This window comes from Podarcis filfolensis (genome assembly GCF_964270895.1).
Source record: "Podarcis filfolensis genome assembly, chromosome: 1".
Taxonomy (NCBI): domain Eukaryota; kingdom Metazoa; phylum Chordata; class Lepidosauria; order Squamata; family Lacertidae; genus Podarcis; species Podarcis filfolensis.
The window spans coordinates 78,755,997-78,771,059 of NC_139604.1; the positions used below are offsets into that span (position 1 = coordinate 78,755,997).

General features: G+C 40.9%; 1 protein-coding gene across 5 annotated transcripts in view; it reads left to right on the plus strand.

Moving 5' to 3' along the window:
• Positions 1-15,063, plus strand: part of ANO1 (anoctamin 1) — a 139,034-nt gene that overhangs the window by 101,631 nt on the left and 22,340 nt on the right. For 3 of the 5 annotated variants that reach the window (XM_083601779.1, XM_083601778.1, XM_083601780.1), the window contains 3 exons: positions 6,932-7,014; positions 11,384-11,455; positions 14,976-15,053. In XM_083601779.1, coding sequence (XP_083457905.1) covers positions 6,932-7,014; positions 11,384-11,455; positions 14,976-15,053 — 233 coding nt within the window. The remainder of the gene's footprint in view (positions 1-6,931; positions 7,015-11,383; positions 11,456-14,975; positions 15,054-15,063) is intronic. The other 2 variants (XM_083601781.1, XM_083601782.1) reach the window with 1 other exon arrangement.

Below are 15,063 nucleotides of genomic sequence, written 5' to 3' on the forward strand. Positions count from 1 at the left end.
CACATGCATTCTCACACATGCAGCACATACCTGGGATAATGTGATATGAATGTTTGCACGTAATGAAATCTATTACACCTATTCCAATTTGGAGGTGGTGTTGAATGCAGTCCATAAGCAAGATGCTCCCGTAGAACTGTATCACCATTATTGCCTGGGTGGGTTTCAGTTGTTGCAACCTGAGGGTATAGACAAAGTACTTAAAGACATGTGGGCCACTAGCACTTGTTTGCATGATTCTTTCCTGTCTTGGCTGATAGTATCTAGCCATTTGGCTAATGCTGTCTCCACCCCTTCCTTGTGTGTTTTTGCCTGGCTAAATTGTATTCTTGGACGATGGCTTCTGCTTGCCTGCATGCACCATGGACAGATGTTTGTCTGAAAACCTCTGGCTTTTGTATGGCCGAAATACAGACTTGTGTACAAAAGTAAGAGTCACATCCATTGGCTGTGGTCATAACCCAGATTCCCGCCCACCCCCCACCCCCAGCACACACACCTGGTTAGGGCCCCAGATCACCTGGTCTGGGCTGATGAGCTGTAGCTGTAGAAAAAGTGGGATGGTGGCAAGGCATGATAGTGCAACTGATTTCCACTGTTGAAAAAGGGGAGTGGATTATGGAAATGGAAACAGTGGCCCGGGAGGACTCAAGGAAAGCCAGTGTGGAGTCAATAATGTAGGAATATTGAAGAACACGTATGTAGCAGCAGGAGGAGGAGCAGATGGTCCAGTAGAAATCCATTATAAATGCACGTTAAAAGTGTCAAACACTTGTTGCTGCATACGCTTGCAAGAAGGCACTTGTCCAAGATGTCTGCACCCTGTTGCCCCACTTTCAAATATTAGATATATGGAGAGTAAAGTACAGCAGCTTAGACAACAGAATTTGCAGCAATTATTCTTACCCTGCATGAAATTGTAGTATGGTGCTTGTGTTTGTTTTTAAATTAAGATAATTGCCTGCCACGTAGAAAACTTTTTCATTATTGATGACATGTATTATGCCATTTGATATGAGAAATACAGTTCAAGTTTCCATTTGCTCAGCTGTACAGGGAATCAATAATTTTTCCTATTAAAATGCATTTCAGTCAAGTTACCTCTGTGAGAGTTCAGGACCTGGCTTCTTCCACCACCACCACCCCTTTTGACTAAATCATCATTTTTTTTATACTGCTAACACACACAACTGTATATTTTACTTAATAGGAGTGGGGTGGTAAGGGGTGTCTGTGTGATAATGGCAAGCTGAAATATGGACTGATTGAGTTTAGATTTAATTTTATACTGCAGTCAGCAAGAGGGAAGCCAAAAAGGAAGGAAGATGAATCTGAGCAAAACAACCTATGCCACAGAGATCGATGATTTGTTATCATGTAGAGTGGCTTGTCACATTACATGTATTGAGAAATGTGTTATATAAGCCAAAGCAGAATGTCGTGTCTTTAAATAGTCTTATCCCTTCATCCAGGCAATCAAATATCCATTCTCTCCCTTTCACCTTTCCCTCCCTTTCCAATACATTTGCAAGTCCCTCAGTCTAGTCTCCAGATACTCAGAATATATGATACACTGAAAACAGCACTCCTCTAATCAGAAGTGGCCATTGCCTAGTCTATTAGTCAAAAGAATCCTATAGACCAGAGTGGGAAAACATTACCCCCCCATGTTGTTGTTGGTTTGAAATCCCATCAGCTGCAGCTGTTGAATTCAAGAAGAAACTGGGCTGAGCCTATGGTTATTAAATAAAGATTCTTATTTTAGAGTACTTTCCATGTCTACACTTGCATACAAACTGGTGTTCCACCTTCCAGAATTGTCTCTAAGCCCTGTGGTGGACTAGTCTAGGCTTAGGCCAGAGAGCATTCTGGAATCCTGGGTTGCAGGGATGATTGTAGGGACAATCTGTTTTTAAAGCAGATTTTGATCTCGTGTTATGCTACTTTTCTCCACAACCGTAAGTGCTAAAAATATTTCCTGCTGTTATTTTTGTTTGTTTAGGGAAAGAAGAGACTATGCTATCAAATTTTATGTGGCTTGGCATGAATTATATGGCCAGGCATCACTTTGACCCTTCTCTCCTTCTCCTGTGACAGTGGAGAGCAGTATCTCAAAATCACTATGAAGAAGTGTGCATGCATACGAAAGCTCATACCAATAACAAACTTAGTTGGTCTTAGTTGGAATTTTTTTATTTATATGTTTTTTATTTATATGTTATAGTTTTGGAGCTTCTTCATTTTGTTTTTTATTATTTTATTTTTACAGAGACGGATTGTTCAGCTTTGTGTTTAATTTTTTTGCCATTGGTTACATTGGGAAGTCTGTATGTACATACCCATGCACACACTGCATTGCTAAGTTGGCTATTTCTAGCACAGGGCAGTCCAACATGTGGCCTGAGAGTAAGCAAGGCTCAGGGTTTTGGAAAGGAGACGTGAGGGGCCCTGATACGGTCCTAGAGTCCACCATTTTTCCTTCCCAAAGCCTAGTTAGCACTTTCCCAGCTTTGGGAAGGAGGTGGGTGCACTCTAGGTCCCTGCCAGAACCTTGCAACTTGCTTAATTGGCTTTGGGAAGGTAGCATGAAGGTTGGGGGTCATCAAATTTTGGCCTCGCTTCCGCCCCGCCCTCCTCACGTGTGCACAGCAAAGTAGCATGTGGCCCACAGGTCTCATGTCAAAGTACTGTTGCAGTCAACTTTGTGTGAAAAGTTGGACCACCCTGCTCTTGCATAAAAGAGGACCCAAATAGTTTTCTGTGTTTTATGTCATTTTAACCATGGTGGTTCAGCTGCAAGCTAAGCATTGTAAGCTAGTGCAAAGGGAAGTCAGATTTTTAGGGAGTATATATGAATAGAATGTCAAGCTCAGTAGCTAACCGACTAAATTGCAGTTTGTAATCTAGTAATGAAAATCCTAGTCCTTGTTATTGCCCCACACTTCCTCTCTGATATTTGCTCTCTAAAGCCTTTCAAAAAATTATGTTGCTATCACTGTGACAAATGCAAGTCTTCCACGTCCACCTTGAAGAGACCAACCTCACAAGTATAAAATGGAAGGGAAACGTTTGTGTCATTTTGAGCTACTTGGTACAGGGCAAGATTTTATCTTATTTTTCAAAGGGTATGTATGTCTCTCTAGGTCTCTAGTGTAGTACTATCCATTCTGACTTGCAGCAGCTCTGCACGGTCTAAGGTGGAGGCTCCCATTTTCCCCATGAGTCTGCTTTGAGCTGAAGCTGTGCAGGGAGTGTACTTGGGGACATTCGGCACTCAAGCGCGTTCTCTCCCACTGAGCTATGGTTTCAAGTGGCAGCCTGATGGTTTGTGGCTGTGCTCTGTTCTCTGAGGCCAAGGTTGCATGACATCATGACAAAGATGCATGCACAACCAGTGGTTTGGAGAGTAGGGTTTAAAAAAAATGTTTCACTGCATGGTCCACACACAAACACAAACATCCAGCTACAAAGACACATCCTGATCATCTCCTTGGACCTAGCATATCTGCATGTTAGAGAGTGATACAGTTCCTTTATGGCTTTGTAAGCTAACGCTATAAAAGAGGGATTCCTGGTAGCAAAGGGGGGTGGGGGAGAGAAGTCTTTCATTATCCATAATTCTCACTTTATATGCATGTACCATTCAGCAAGTATACCAAGCATCCCCAGAAAAGCTATCAACAAGCTACAGAAAGCCAAAAGCACCATTTTAAGGATTTTACTTTTTATTATATATAATTATGATGTCAGTGTGCAATGAGTTTCTAAGATTTATGCACAGGAGATACAGAACAGATTAACAGAACTGAATAAAACATGATTAAAATATGTTGGCAAATTCCCATTGTTGCTGCGTAATTAAGATACGTGGAGACCTTGCCTAGTTCCTCCCATTTTCCTTTTCTCCAGGGTTTTACTGGGATCTCAGTACAGCTTGTTGATCACATCTGTTAGCAGTCACTTCGGAGCAATTCCCCTGGGGTTAGGCTTTCTCAGCACGCTTACTTCTTTCACAATTACTTATTTACTGTGTAGTGCTGGTCTGTTCCCAGTATTCAAATCCATGTCCCCAGGGCCTTCCCCAACCTCAGTGGCACATAGATTGATGTACACAAGCTGTGTTTGCTGCAGCTTAAGAGTTGTCGCTGTGCCCCTCCTTTATAGTAGCGTCCCCATTGAAAATGAAATTATAGCCCCTCTCTAGGTTCCAGCGCAATTACTGCTTTACATTTCCTTCTTTACATATTTTCTTGTAAGTCGTTTGTCCAGTTAAGCTGAAGTGCTTGGATTTAAGATGATTTCACCTTAAGGAAATCTGCATAAGTCCCAAATAGTGCTGCCGCTGAAATTTGCAAGTAATGGAATTGAGGATTGATGCAGAGGTTCCAGCAGCCCCAAACATATTATTGCAGCTTCGGGCTGACAATTACTTTATCGGGAAGGTTTCCCCTGTAATCACTCATTGCAAATGCTTAACAAAAATTCAAGGTTTTATTAATATTTTCAAAGAATAGGGGGGAAACCCAGATAGTAGATTGCCCCTGCAGTTTTATTTTCATGAAGCGAGGGGCTAACCTGCAACAGGTGGGTGCTCCAATTCATGTATTTATGTCTTATATTTATATCTTGCCTTTCCTCCAAAGAGTTTGAGGCAAGGAGTCATCCAGCCTTTTGGTGTGTGTTGTCAGCAGTATGCTGGTGACACACAGCTCTATTTCTCCTTTACATCTGCAGGTGTGGCAGTGGATGTGCTGGACTGGTGCCTTGCTTCAGTAATGGATGAGAGCCAATAAACTGAAGCTCAATCCAGATAAGACTGAGGCACTGGTACTAGGAGGTTCCCTGGGCTGGATGGGTGGAAGATTGCCTGCTCTTGAGGAGGTTACACTCCCTCTGAAGGAACAGGTACATAGCTTGGGGGTGCTCCTGGATCCGCTGCTGTCACTTGAGGCCCAAGTGGCCTCAGTGGTGTGGAGTGCCTTCTGCCAGCTTCGGTTGGTGGCCCAGCTATGCCCCTATCTGGACAGGGAAAGCATAACTTCTATGGCCTACGCTCCAACAACCTCTAGGTTGAATTACTGCAATGCGTTATACGCAGGGCTGCCTCTGAAGACGATTCGGAAACTTCAGCTGGTGCAGAATGCAATGGCCAGATTGCTCACCAGAACGAGGCGGTTTGAGCATATAACACCAAACCTGGCATAACTGCACTGGCTGCTGATCAGTTTCCAATTCAAAGTGCTGGTGTTGACCTATAAAGCCTTACACGGCTCAGGGCCTCAATACCTTAAGGACTGCCTCTCCTCATACAAACTAACCCGGACCATGCACTTGTCATCTGAGGCCCTTCTCTGTGTCTCCACTCCCGGAGAGGTTCAGAGGGTGGCAACAAGGGAATGTAATGTAATGTGTTTCTAAAGTTGCACACCTCCTTGAGATCTTTTGATAAATGGCAGTGTGTGTGTGTGTGTGTGTGTGTGTGTGTAATAAATAATTTATTGCTCCTACTATATACCCACCCTTCACCCTAAGGTCCCAAGACAGGTTTCAACAATTTAAAATATAACATGCCAAACAGTTTAAAACAAGTTACTATCACAAAAGTGAGGTAGGTTCCAAAAATACACATCTCAGGTGTCAGAGATGGCACAAGAAATGATGCTTTAATTGAAATGCTTAGAAGCGTATAAAGGTTTATAAGTTTCTGAACATTCTCACAAGCACTATGTCAAATTCTAGAGTTAACCCAGGCATAGGCAAACTCGGCCCTCCAGATGTTTTGGGACTACAGTTCCCATCATCCCTGACCACTGGTCCTGTTAGCTAGGGATGATGGGAGTTGTAGTCCCAAAACATCTGCAGGGCCGAGTTTGCCTATGCCTGAGTTAACCAGTCAGTCAGTCAGCCTGCCTATTAGTGAGCTAGACTCCCTGAAGTGTCCCCCTCCCTTTGCCTATGAAGGGAGAACTGGCACAGGAGAGAAGAAGGGGTCTGTGACCCATTTCAAGCATGAATCCAGATTTGGGAAACATGGGTCTGGGTTGACAAACAAAATGGACCACAGCTTTGGTTGCAAGTGGGGGCATTTCAAATCTGAACCATCCTCATCCTTTGCACAGCTTGAATATTAAATCCCTCTTGAAAATTGTGGGTTAATAGCCCAGAATAGTTGCTTGAGCCTCCATGGATGCTAATCGCTCAGGAATAATTGGGAACACTTGTGTTTAAATGAGATCCCCATCAGAGCTTGAGACAGGTGAAACACACATACACAGCCATGGGGAGAGGAAGGCAGATTCTGTGGAATTGGCAAAAGGAAAAAGAGTGGTAAGTTGGCTGAAGGCTTAATGGGAGCTGAGGCATTTGTCTGGGGATCTGGCATGCCATAGTGAATCTTCTGTCTTTTAGGAGTGCCTCATCTTATGTACTGCTTATATATTTGTAAATAAAGTCAAGGCAACTTTTATTTTGTTTTATTTCTACAATATTTGTAAATGAAAATTGCAAAAACAGCATTAAGTGTCCTCTAATGTTTAGACTTACTAGTAACCCAATGCTATCAAATCAATTACAATTATTTACAATCATCAGTCTTAAAGGCAGTAGGGCAGGCATGACCAAACTTGGCCCTCCAGCCGTTTTGGGACTACAATTCCCATTAACCCTGACCGTTGGTCCTGTTAGCTGGGGATGATGGGAGTTGTAGTCCCAAAACAGCTGGAGGGCCAGGTTTGGCCATGCCTGCAGTAGGGTCTTCCATTCTACTTTGGGCTTTTAAAGAAATGTTTTAATTTATCTTTGGAGAGGAAAGAAAGTAGTGTGCTGTATAGCATATGTAACCATCTCTGGTTTTGTTAATGGAAACCATAACAAATAGCAAGTGGTAGAATTAGCCTGCTCTTCTAAGTATTTTTTTCTTTTAACCACCCAGCTGCTACATTCATGGAACACTGGAAGAGAAAACAGATGCGTCTGAACTACAGATGGGATCTGACTGGGTTTGAAGAAGAGGAAGTAAGTTAATTTTGTTATGTGCTGTTTCATTGGTTGTTACATCTGCCAAATGGTCTTTCATTTTTAGTTGTTGACCCATTGGAAAGGAAAATCCTGCACATATACTATTTCTAAGTTTGGGAAGGGTGTGGTAGTACGGTAGCATGTCTTGTTACCATGGAGGCATAACGTTAGAGCTATAAAATGAGGGTCACGCCTAGTGTTGTGGGCATTAAAACATATATAGCTTGCAAATGAATCCCTTGATACAGGAAACATATTAAGAGAGCACACCCATGAAGGAGAACGGGAGGGGGAGTGTAAGAAAAAATTGTGTGATTTGCTCTGTTTTGAGAATAATTCTCTCCTAAATGCAGGGTGGCAAGTACTTCAATTGTCTTTTCTGTGTGAGCCTAGATTTTTAAACTATAGCTTATATTCAGCATATCAAACATTGATTGAAAGGTAAAATAATTCAAGACAGCAAATTATGTAGAAAATATTAGAGAGCACTGACATAGTTTAAGCACTGCAAAAAGGAAAATGTTGATTGTTTTGAAAGAATGTTTTCTGCTGTTTTGCTTTTGTTACGTTTTAATGTTTAGTTTTTTCAATTTTTTTCCTGAAATGTAAATTTCCCTAGAAATAGTTTGTGAATCAATCCAGTGTTTGTATAATCCATCCCTTACAGTTCCATTTTCAAAAAGTGAATAAATACTGCTTAAAATACTGCTTTAAAAGTTTAATAAGGAAATCGGTGTTAGTTGTGAGCTTTTATTTATAAAATAACTTCCGGGCTTCCAAATTAGAATTGTGTTACTGGTTTCAATCGCATGTCACGATGAACCCTACGATCTAGGTCACGCTGAAAGGAAACAAACCATAATCCCTAGTTTTGGGATTTGAACCAGGGATTGTTCATTTTACTCCTAACAAACCACTTTCTGTAGCTTACTAATCAGGGTTTGCTGGAATAAAACAAACCATGGTCCCTTGTTCCTACATAAAGCTAAGCTAGGAATCATGATTTGTTTCTTCAGTATGCAAACGGGAAGGACATAAGCGCCTAAGAAAAGTGTGCTCATGACCAACATTTACCTATGTTTGCTGTGACATGCAAACTGGGCCACAGTGGATGAAGTTACTACACTAAACTAGGTACAAGACAGAGTTGCATAAATTTTTGAGGTGTTTAGTAGCCTAAACAAGAGCAAAATGTGTATAGGGAGCTTGAGGCATGCACTTCAGCCCTCTCACGTACACCCCTGCATGTCCTGCCCCATTCCTTCACCCCCACCATTTGCTCATTCAGCGTGTCTGAAGGGAGTTTCAGAGCACATTCAGCTTGACCAGGCACAAGCAAACTCAGCCCTCCAGATGTTTTGGGACTACAATTCCCATCATCCCTGACCACTGGTCTTGTTAGCTAGGGATGATGGGAGTTGTAGTCCCAAAAGAGCTGGCGGGCCGAGTACTTAGAAGCCTCCCTTTTATTACCTGCCGTATTATTGCAGGAAAATTGGTCATTGTTTTTGCCATTGCCTGTTCAGGCTGAATGCCTGAAGAGGACTTCTGTGGTTTCTGTTTGGATGTCTCAATCACTGCCTCTTGCAGTTAGGAAAGGCTCATGAACCTAAAGGCTTTCTCTTTTTCTGACTTGCCACAACTTCCCTCAAATTTATTTTTGGAAGGTTCAGTTGGTGGGTTTTGCTCACACTCGGTGTTAGATTAGAACCACACCAAATATTTTAACCAAAACAAGGTCATTGAAGTCAGGAGTAGAACGGGTGTGATTAAGGAGAGGTTACTTAATCATTTACCCTGAGGCTACTCCCTTCTCTCCAACAAACATTCCCATTTTGCAAATTTCCTATCCCTCCACTTTCCTTTTTAAATTTATTTTTGCACTGTGTGCTCTACCTTTCCAGGGTTAGAGGTCACATCTCTCATATTTTAAAACTGATGAGCAGACAAGGTTCCATTGAACTGTTGTGAGGATCTTCTACTACCATAAATCACAGCTAGTTTTGGCATAACATAGCACAGTATACAGCAAACCCACAACCTATGAGCATTTAACTTGTGCACGTTCAGCTTTATGCACTCGGCAAGCAAAAATATATAAATAAAATAAAATATGCAATTTCAGCTTTAGGTGCGATCCCCAGAACCAGAACCCCTGTGTAAGTTGAGGGCTTACTTTACAGTTAAACAAATCTGAGCTGAGTAAACCAACTGAATTTGCATTTGAAGAAAAACGATGGTTCTGAAGCAAATGCATACAGAACTTTTTTTTCGGTTGTGTATATGTGTGTCATCCTAGGAATCATCTTAGAAGAGACATTTCCTCTTTTATGAGAGACCACTTTTTAAAGATAATGTTTGCCAACTGCAGTGCTTACATTAAAATGTTTAAAACACTGTCCAATAATCAGAAGCACAATTTTGTCTATCAAACTAAATATTCACTTTAGTGTAATCATTAATTTAGGGCTGGGATAACGGAATATAAGGTGGGTCATCTGCTTCCTGCAGATGCCCTCAATATCAAAGGTGATACATATTGAAATGAATAAATATAAATTACAGCCTTAATATTTTTTTGACCATTGTGTTGAAAGGTCTTCAGTGACATCAAAGTGTTCTAAGGCCCTGATCCTGTTGTTTGCTTGCAAACATGTCGTTGGGCTAACATGAACCCCACATGCATACCTAGGATTGAGACGTAACCTATTGGATAACAATGGGAGGATGTTTTTATGGATACCATAAGACAACTGTTCTTTTATTTTTGGTACCTTGTTGTTAGCTTACATGAAAGTGGAAAGGATTAACTGTATCCTTCTAGTGGCAAATATCTTTCAGGGTTATGTTCAGTGTTCTCTGCAATGGTAACAGCCTGTGACCTGAGATAACTGCTGTTAATAGAATGTATTTTACTTTTCACTTAACACACTCCAGTCCCACTAATTCAGCCCTATGAACCAAGCTCTTGAGCATGCATTTAAATCCTGCTGAAGACTGAAGAGGTTAAATAGTGTGAGACAAAATCCCCAGGAGCTTCTCGTCCCATTGAAATGAACACTGGCTGGAAATCCAGCGCACAACTGTTCTTTCATGTAGTTGTTGCTTATTCCATTGAGGGTTTAATCACATGTCACCATCCAGACTGTATACCACCATGTTACTTAAACTCATTCATCTTGATGCAATAATATGTTTCCTTTCATGCTACCAATTTAACATTAATATAAATGCAAAAGAAGACAGTTTCCCCAAAGATGCAGCCATGTCTCTTCTGATTCCTTCAGCCACATTCACATGAATAAAAACAATTGTATCCAGTGCAGAATTGTGCAACAGTGAAGTAATTTTAATTTTTATGTTTGTTTGTGTTTTTTATGGTTTCCTGAAGGAGGCAGTCAAGGTTTGGATTTATTTTTATTTTTATTTATTTTTTTGAAATTTCTCTACCTTTTTGATCTGTCGAGTGGTGAAAGATGCCTTCTGATCTCACCTCATTCTTTTTTCCTAGCATCTGATTTCCTTCCACTGCAATGATTCTTTCTTCCTATACTGTGTATATATATATATATATCCCTGTTGGGACTTTTTCATATCCATTCCCATATCCATCTAATGCATTTTTAAGGCACTTTCTGAATCTTTTGGCTGTCTCATTCCTTCAACTTCTGATTATTTTCACATATTTTCCCAGTGTGTTTGGCAAATCTGAAATGCATTCTTTTGGCAAGACTGATGAGGTTAACTGATAAGAAAGAGCATCTCAGGTGTCCATAAACTGAATGCTTAAACTCAAACCACCTTATTGCTGTCCCAGCCCCTTCTTGGGTCATTTATGGTAACATCAGCTCAGATGAACCGTCTTACAAATGGCCTCTGTGCAATGACTGAAATGAAAGGTTCCAGTTTAAAATGAATTGCAAGGCTGCAAATCAGCACATTATGCAATATAAACCATTTGCTGCTAGAGAAATTGTTGCAGGGTTGTACTTGATTTGCACTGCTGCTGGCCATAATCCTGCCTCTGTCCCATCCCTAACTGTGTGATGCAGCTGCTGTGTCATATGGGAGAGGAGCGCAGCCAATCTCGCAGCAGCAGTGTCACCATCAAGGCAAGGACATCAGCTGAGCCAGCAGCATTGCAGATTATAGCTTAAGGTCTTTAGTTACAATGGCACACCAACAGAGAGCAATGACATGAGCAAGCATTTTAAATTAACTCTTAACATTTTATTTTTCAAATAAGATTAACATTTAATTTTTTAAAATTAAATTACACTGGAACCTTTATTTGTTTTTGTTCTTGAACATTTGAATGGGTAGAAAATGGGTTTCATGGCTCACTAGCCTATTGACTTATTTGCAGGATCACCCCAGGGCTGAATATGAAGCTAAAGTGTTAGAAAAATCACTAAGGAAAGAATCCAAAAATAAAGAGGTAAGCTAACAATGTAGATTTTTTTTTATTCATAGTTAAGGTTTCCCCATTTACAATGACATACAGTAACAAACAGCAACTCTCCACCTCCATTACCATTCTTTAACTTCACATATAAAGAAAGACAGATAGAGATGGACACCCAAAAAGAGAGAGCAAGGACAGGAGAGCAAGAGAGGGTAGCTACACAAACGGGGGAAACCTATGACCTTCTAGATCAGGCATAAGCAAACTCTGGCCCTCCAGATGTTTGGGACTATAATTCCCATCATCCCTAGCTAACAGGACCAGTGGTCAGGGATTATGGGAATTGTAGTCTCAAACATCTGGAGGGCCGGAGTTTGCCTATGCCTGTTCTAGATGTTGTGGGACTACACCTCCCATCACCCCTGACTATTGGCCATGCTGGCTGGTGCTGGTGAGAGTTGGGGTCCGACAATGTTTAGACTGCTGTTGCTTCAGGAAAATAATCTGAGCTCTCTAGGGTTAATACAGATGTGGGTTCATCACAGGCATAGTGACCATAGGTATTATTTTAAATTCCAATAATTCCTTGGAGCGCATGCAGCCTTATTCTGTGCACGTTCTCACACCTAAATCATGGTCCGTGAATAGAATAGCAGCCAGAACAATTACGGAAGCCTGTGAAAATAGTATTAATATATGTGCACAGAACTGAACGCACTATATTGGTGTTTCCCAAAGTTCTGATAACTGGGTCTTTCCCCCCGGAATGAAAATTGGAGGTATACTTTAAAAGATCTACTTTTAGAATGTAAAAGAATAAGAATTGCTTTTTCTTGATGAGCTCACTCCAGGTGACCCTGCCTTAAATCTATTATTAGAAGAAAATTGACTACATGCAAGAATACAGTGGGCAGCCTCCTCCATAGCTAGGTACTTAAGGGCACAGAAAAACAGACTGTGACTAGAGCGAAGGATGTATTGTATAGGGACACGTGTAAGAAAGCCGTGATTGGCTGCAGCTGTCTGTTGAATATACACTCCGTGCCAAATCCAAGCTTACCTCTGTATAATGTGCGAAATGGCCCAAACACACCTGGGCAGATTGCACTGTATAGTTGCCTAGTGGATCTGCATCTGGTTAATCACCATTTTCTCTCCCTCCCTCCCACCCCAGACCAGTTATTTCCAAGGAAGCCACAAACTTCCCCCTCCCTGACCATTTCTATTTAGTAATTATTTTCTCTTGCTTCGTTTCCCATTGACTTTCTTCATTTTCCAGGTTCAAGTCTACATGAGATGCCATTTTCAATAGATTTACATATGTTGGACGGGTGTTGTGAATGGGTTATCATGTGTCTGGACTGTAACCCCAGAATCGGCACCTTAATTTGTGGGGGTTTTCAGTTTCGTTAATGCTTGCAAGGCTCAGTTATTTGAGCCACTGCTCCAGAAAAGGAACACTCATCTTGCTGTACGGCATTGCCCTGATGTCCTGTGAAGATAGACTAGTGAAGCAGCCTCATCAACATTGGAATTGTGCTGCACTGGAAACAACCATTGCCAGACATAAATATTACTTGCTGTAGAACTGGGTGAAGTTGAAGTAGGTTAAGTTCAACTTTGGGGATTATTTGCTTAAACATGAAGGCACTTCTGCTGCGACTGAACCAATTACATTTGTGTCTATACATGTAATGTTTTGACAGTAAGGTTTTATCATGGATTGGTATGAGTATGGCCCATCTGTGAGGCCATTATATATCAGTGCCCTGTGTGTACCATTGCAGATATTTGTCACTTCAGGATCAGAACGTAAGCATGTAATTCACATTCTAATTCACCATGGGTTTAAAACAGTTTAGTTACATTAATTTCAGCGTGATTCTAGTTTAAAACCAGGGGTGCAGAAACCCAAACTGGTTTATGGAATGATTTACCTAATTTTCAAGTCCTTAATTTTACATTTTAAATGTTTCCCCTTTCTAACATCTCTAAGCTCCTTTGCAACCAAACTTCTGTACAACAACTACAGTCCTGGTTTTCTAGAAGAAAAACAGACATTTGATGCACTTTCACTGATACAGATTTCTATGTGCCACATGGTATGTAGTAGTCTGTAAAGGTGTAGATCTGGCACAATAAAAAATAAAAAATCAACTACTACAGAATTTGTGAGAGCCAGAGAACTCCCTCACCAAATGCTCCTGTGTAAAGTTGTTGTTATTATTTATTAGATTTCTATACCACCCTCCATGTGAGGCTCACAAGGTTTACAATATAAAAACACAAAAATACATACCATAGTACCAAACAAAAACAATACCTCCAGCCCACAGTTTAAAAGGCCATAGATTGTTTAATTAGCCAGAGGCCTGAGAGAAGAAGACTGTTTTTTCCTGGCACCTGAAGATATGTAACAAAGGTGCCAGGCGAGCTTCCCTGGGGAGAGCATCCCAGAAGCAGGCGCCACCAACAGAAAAGGCCCCTTTCTTAGGTTGCCACCCTCCAGTCCTCTCACGGAGGAGGCACACAGTGAAGGGCCTTGGATGATGATCACAGGGTCTGAGTTGGTTCATATGGAGAGAATAAAAGTTAGCAGGCATGGAATAAGAGGACAGGTGTTATAAATTTATAACCATATGGTTCAACAGCAGAGAGGAGTAAACTGCTCAAGTTTGCAAACAACACCAAACTGCTTAGGCTAGTGGGCCACAAATTGGCAGCTAAATTTCATTGTAAGTGTGTATGCAGTGATGCAAATTGGAACAAGAGTGAAAGTAATTTTTATGTACTAATGGGAGATAGAGTGGTACGACTAGCCAAGCAAGAAATTCACAGTTTATGATGAATAGCTAGATGAAAACTTTTATTCAGTATGCAACATTGGTGGTGGTGGTGAGGGGGAATTAAATTGTAGTTAACATGGATGTGGGGGCAGGAACTGCCAATGTTCTTAATGTACATCTATGGTGTGAACATGATTGAAATACTGTATTCCATTCCAGTCACCCTATCTCAAAAATGAACTAAAAAAGCAAAGATCTTGCAGGTAGATCCTTCTTGGTTTCTCCACAATCTCCTTTGGGTTCCACCATTCTGAAAAAGTTCATTCTACCTGCAAACTCACTACTCATTCCTGACTCCAGGTCATTGGTTAGTTAAATGACTAGTCATCCCACTAGAAAATATTATGGGATTTTGCTGATAACTTTCATTATGAAGGAGATCAGACTCTTGTCTGACACATATTGTGACACCTTAAAATAATACAGATCCGTTTTTATCCTTTGCATTGTTTTTGTTGTTGTTGTTTTACTAGATAACACTGGTCATTTTCCTGTGGTTTTATTTTGTACTTTCTTCCTTATAGTAATTTACTTCATTTCAGAAGACATAGCATTGGCCCATAACAAGTAAAGGCAGCTTCTATTTGTTTTTAAGCTGTAGCGTGTCCATATTTTGCTGAGGGTATTGATTTATTTGCCTATATGAGTCAATGCTTTGTAACAACCATATTGCATGACCCTTTTCTGTTTCCTTCAAATGCCATCAGAAGGGCCCGCAATTGCCGGAAGAGGCAGCCAACAAATGGCGACAAAGAGTTAAGAGAGTCATGGCTGGGGTGAAATTGGTACATTTCA